Below are 5133 nucleotides of genomic sequence, written 5' to 3'. Positions count from 1 at the left end.
TGCAATAATTGCATTAGATAAAATATAAAAGCAAGTGTAAGATGATGCACAAATACATTTTTCAAGCAAAACATTTCACAAGCACAAGTTTGAAATGATAAACCATGTTTTCTTCAAATAAGGAATTTTTTTTTTGGTTTTTTTTTTTTTTTTGACATCCGCACATTTTTGTTCTCAAACCACTTGTTAGTCACTGTATCTTAGATCTCGGTTTGATGTGTAATGATTCATTTGACATCTCATATCTCACATTCAGCTGCATATACAAGTATTCCTGTTAAATTAACACGAGGACTGTTTATCACTTCAGTAAGTCTTTAAGCTGACAAGTCTTTCTGTCTCTTCTTTGGGAACTGTCAGTGTGTGTTTGTGTTTTTGGGAGCTAGGACGTCTCGTATTGTGTGAGCGTGTGGGTCTTGCAGGACTCTGTGAGAGTAGTGAAATTCCCACACATCATAAACCCTGAGCTATGCCCCTACATGAGTCCTGCAGTAAGGCGGATGTGGTATTATGGAATAATAGTGTAATAGTTTTGGAAGTAACAGGAGGTGACGTCTGTATAGGAGGCGGGGTTAGCGAATGTTATGTTTGGTTATGTTAGAGCACTCTAGCGTAGGGTTGTTGTACTGAGTTGCTAAATAAAGACAGTCACCGATTACGTCGTTGTACGAACCTCTTTTATAAATAACTTGACATGGTGTCAGAACGGGACGACTTGTAAGCGGAAGAGGGAAAAGAAAAGTGTAACGTTATCGTTTGGCGGAGGAATGGGAGACGAGCCGGCTGATATGGCACAACCTACACCAACTGCTACGTTCACAATACAACCTCCAGAGCCATTTGATTTTACCAAGCCTCACGAATGGGAGCGTTGGATTAGGAGATTTGACCGCTTTTCGGCTTGCAAGCAATTTAAACGCAACCTCGGAAGAAAACCAGGTAAACACGTTAGTGTATTGTATGGGCGATGAAGCCGAAGATGTGCTTAAAGGGCTTACGCTAAATGAAGATCAGACGAAGAAGTACACGGATGTTAAGGCGGGCTTTGATGCATTTTTTGTGCCTAAAAAGAATGTGATATATAAAAGAGCCAAGTTCAATCAGCCTGTGCAACTGCCGGGAGAAACGGTGGATTCCTTTATCACTGCTCTATACGGATTAGCTGAACATTGCAATTATGGACAGTTACAAAAGGAGCTGATACGCGACAGGTTAGTGGTCGGGCTGAGAAACGTCTCATTGTCCGAAAAAGCTACAGCTAGACAGAGACTTAACACTTGAAACTGCTATAACAAAAAGCAAGGCAGTTTGAAGAAGTTAGACGACAGCAGTGTGACTTAAGAGGAGAAAATGGCGGTGCTAGCAAATGCTCCAATGTTGATGCTGTGCATGCTAACAATTACAGAAACCGCAAATTTCCCTCAAAGCCTCAGCCACAAGCACAAACACCAGGCAAATATAAACCTACTGCACGGCCACAGCAAGGTTCAAAGGCCTGTTATAGTTGTGGGAAAATGCCGTCACATGGAAAATCAGAATGCCCTGCTGCAGATGCTGTGTGTCACAACTGTGGCAAAATGGGACATTATGGCAAAGTGTGCAGAAACGCTGCAAAATCTCTGAATGCTGTCACTACAGAAGATGAAGAGAGTTTCTTTTTGGGAGCCGTGGACGCTGGAAAAGACCCGTGGACAGTGCAGCTACAAGTAAGACAAAAAAATGTGTGCTTTAAAATTGACACTGGTGCTGATGTCACCGCCCTGCCAGCCGAGGTGTACTATGACATTACAGGGGGATCTGATGTGAAGCGCCTGGCAATGTCGACACGCCCATTGTTTGGGCCAGGTGGCAATGTGCTCTCTGTCCTAGGTGTAGCCAGAGAAACACTGCGCAGAGGCAAAAAGACAGCCACAGAGGACATTTATGTTGTAAAAGACCTACACACTCTATTGCTGGGAAGGCCTGCTATAGAACAGCTTCAGCTTGTGTGCAGGGTTGACAGCATCACCATGGAATCTGTGAAACAACAGTATCCGAAGCTGTGTAGCGGCCTGGGTCTTGTTCGGAGGCCATACTCAATCAAATTAAAGCCAGAGGCTGTGCCCTTCTCTCTACACGCACCACGCAGAGTCCCTCTGCCGCTTATGGGAAAAGTGAAGGAGGAGATTGACCGTATGGAGAGGATGGGCGTAATCACAAAGATTGAGGAGCCGACTGCTTGGTGCGCCGGGATGGTGGTGGTGCCGAAAAAAGCAGGTACTGTCCGCATTTGTGTGGATTTCAGAAGGATGAATGAATCAGTTTGCAGAGAAAAGTTTATCCTGCCTTCTGTTGAACACACTCTGGGCATGCTAGCTGGCGCAACAGTATTTAGCAAATTAGATGCCAATATGGGTTTTTGGCAAGTACCATTGACAAAAGAGTCTGCCAAATACACCACCTTCATCACGCCTTTTGGGCGCTATTATTTCAACCAGCTACCCTTTGGCATAGCTTCAGCCCCCGAGCACTTTCAAAGGATGATGATGACAGAAGTGACAGGTGGCCTGGAGGGAGTATTGTGTCACATGGATGACATCCTGGTCTGGGGACAGACGCAGGACGAGCATGATGTGCGGCTACATAAGGTGTTAGAGAAGGCACAAAAGGCCGGCATTACACTCAACATGGACAAATGCGAGCTCACACGCCATACAGTCAAATTCCTGGGTCATGTGATTTCAGCAGATGGAGTGAAGCCAGATCCGGAGAAGACGAGAGCTGTGCAGGAGATGGACGCACCCAAAAATGTCAGCGAACTTAGAAGTTTTCTGGGCATGGTCAATCAGCTGGGCCGCTTCTTGCCTAACCTGGCCGAAAAAGACAAGGTGCTAAGAGACCTGCTGTCCAAAAAGAACCACTGGTACTGGGGGACAGAACAGCAGGCCTTCTTTGACCAGTTGAAAACAGAGCTGTCATCCACACCAGTGCTTGCACTATACAACCCAAACAGTGCACTAAAAATCTCGGCTGATGCCTCTTCCTTTGGCCTGGGTGCAGTCCTGTTGCAGAAGAGCGATGCCAGGTGGTCACCTGTGGCATATGCGTCCAGGTCAATGACACCAACAGAGCAGCGCTATGCTCAAGTAGAGAAGGAGGCACTAGCTGTAACGTGGGCTTGTGAAAGGTTCAGCTGTTTCATCCTGGGAAGACCATTTGAGCTGGAAACGGACCATAAGCCGTTAGTGAGTCTGCTGGGCGGGAAGGCCCTGGATGACCTCCCACCAAGAATCCAAAGATTTAAAATGCGACTCATGAGGTACAATTATTCAGTCAATCATGTCCCTGGCAAAAGCCTGTGGACAGCCGACACCTTGTCGCGTGCTCCTCTAAGAACCGCAAGAGCACACACAGATACAAGCCTACTAGAGGACACCAACATCTATGTAGACTCTATCATCAGCAACATTCCTGTCAGTGGAGATTATCTGAGCAGCTTACGAGAGCACCTAAAGGCAGACAGCACATGCTCTGCACTGATGGAGTACTGCACAGACGGCTGGCCTGACAAAAGCCAATTGCAGGGAGTGCTGAGACATTACTGGCCTGATAGAGCAGTGCTGACTGTGCATGATGGACTGCTGCTGCGGGGCACAAGGCTTGTCATCCCATTCGCCTTACAAGGGGATGTGCTGCACAGACTACATGAGGGACACCTGGGGGTGACAAAATGTAGAGGCCGGGCCAAACAGACAGTATGGTGGCCAGGGCTCAGTAGCCAGCTAAATGACATGGTACTGAAATGTAGAACCTGCATTCAGGAGAGAAAGAACGTCAAAGAGCCGTTGATACCAACGATGCCGGACAGGCCTTGGCAAACTTTGGGAGCTGACCTGTTCATGCTGAAAGGCAAGACCTATCTACTAGTAGTAGATTATTTTTCAAGGTATGTGGAAATTGCCCTGCTGTCACCCACAAGGTCCACAGATGTGGTGGTGCACCTGAAATCCATATTTTCTCGTCATGGGATTTGTGAATTCCTTAAAAGTGACAATGGCCCCCAGTTCTCTGGTAGCCACTTTAAAGCCTTTGTAGCAGACTATGGCTTTGTGCACATCACGAGCAGCCCCAAGTTTCCCCAAAGCAATGGGGAGGCGGAACGCGCTGTACAAACTGTGAAAAACCTGCTAACCAAGGCATCAGACCCATACCTTGCTTTGCTGGCCTACAGAGCAACCCATCTACAGAACGGCTATAGCCCAGCCAAGCTGTTGATGGGGCGGCGCCTCTGCACTACAGTTCCTGCCCTCCCAACCCTGCTGAATCCAGTTCTGACCGACTACAACGTGCTGGAGGCCAAAGAAAGGGAAAAGAGGGGGAACGACGCAAAATTCTTCAACAAGAGACACGGCGCAAGAAATCTAGAGCCACTCGTACCTGGGGAGGATGTGTGGATCACCGATGCACGAGTCCAGGGCACTGTGCTATCTACACACACAACCCCCTCGCTCTTATATCGTCCAGGTGCCTCAGGGGACACTGAGGAGTAACCTGCATCACTTGGTGCCACTGCAGACCAACAGTGGGGGGGAAAGCGACGCTGACAAGCCACTGCTGGGAGAAAATCCATCAGTGACAACATCACCAGAGCCAGCTCCACCAGTGGTAACGTCACCCAGCAGAGAGGGTCCCACCACAGAGACTGTGCGGGCTAGGTGTGGGAGAGAGGTTAGAAAGCCGCTGAGACTTGATTTGTGAAAAAAAAAAAAAAAGGAAGAAGAGTGGAATGTGATTGTGAAATTGTTCTGCTTTACTGTTTACATTTGCCTGAAACCTGAGAGTTTAAGTTTTGGAGAACACAGCCTGCTAAAGTAATAGTTCAAAGTATGGTAATGTGTAAGTTATTTATTTCTGTTTTGCGTGTTTGAATCAGGGACAGGTCTTCCAGCAAAAGGGCAGAATAAACCCCTTAAGACCTGCAGAGACAAAGGTAGTCCACCCTTTGTTCTCAAAGAAAGGGAGATGTGGTATTATGGAATAATAGTGTAATAGTTTTGGAAGTAACAGGAGGTGACGTCTGTATAGGAGGCGGGGTTAGCGAATGTTATGTTTGGTTATGTTCGAGCACTCTAGCGCAGGGTTGTTGTACTGAGT

The 5133-nt window shown here is 47.2% G+C and overlaps 1 protein-coding gene across 1 annotated transcript; it reads left to right on the top strand.

Annotated features, from left to right (window-relative positions):
- Nucleotides 1-1577: 1577 nt before the first annotated feature.
- Nucleotides 1578-4529, top strand: LOC122144424 (uncharacterized protein K02A2.6-like). Its single transcript, XM_042755318.1, has one exon. It carries the CDS (start codon nucleotides 1578-1580, stop codon nucleotides 4527-4529), a length of 2952 nt encoding a protein of 983 aa, XP_042611252.1.
- Nucleotides 4530-5133: the final 604 nt, after the last annotated feature.

Source organism: Cyprinus carpio, unplaced genomic scaffold (assembly GCF_018340385.1).
Source record: "Cyprinus carpio isolate SPL01 unplaced genomic scaffold, ASM1834038v1 S000006665, whole genome shotgun sequence".
Lineage (NCBI taxonomy): Eukaryota > Metazoa > Chordata > Actinopteri > Cypriniformes > Cyprinidae > Cyprinus > Cyprinus carpio.
This window is presented reverse-complemented; position numbering and strand designations above follow the sequence as displayed.

Bases quoted from the DNA above. Each gene is read 5' to 3' on its own strand.
- LOC122144424 (XM_042755318.1), top strand. From the start codon at position 1,578: ATGGGACATTATGGCAAAGTGTGCAGAAACGCTGCAAAATCTCTGAAT.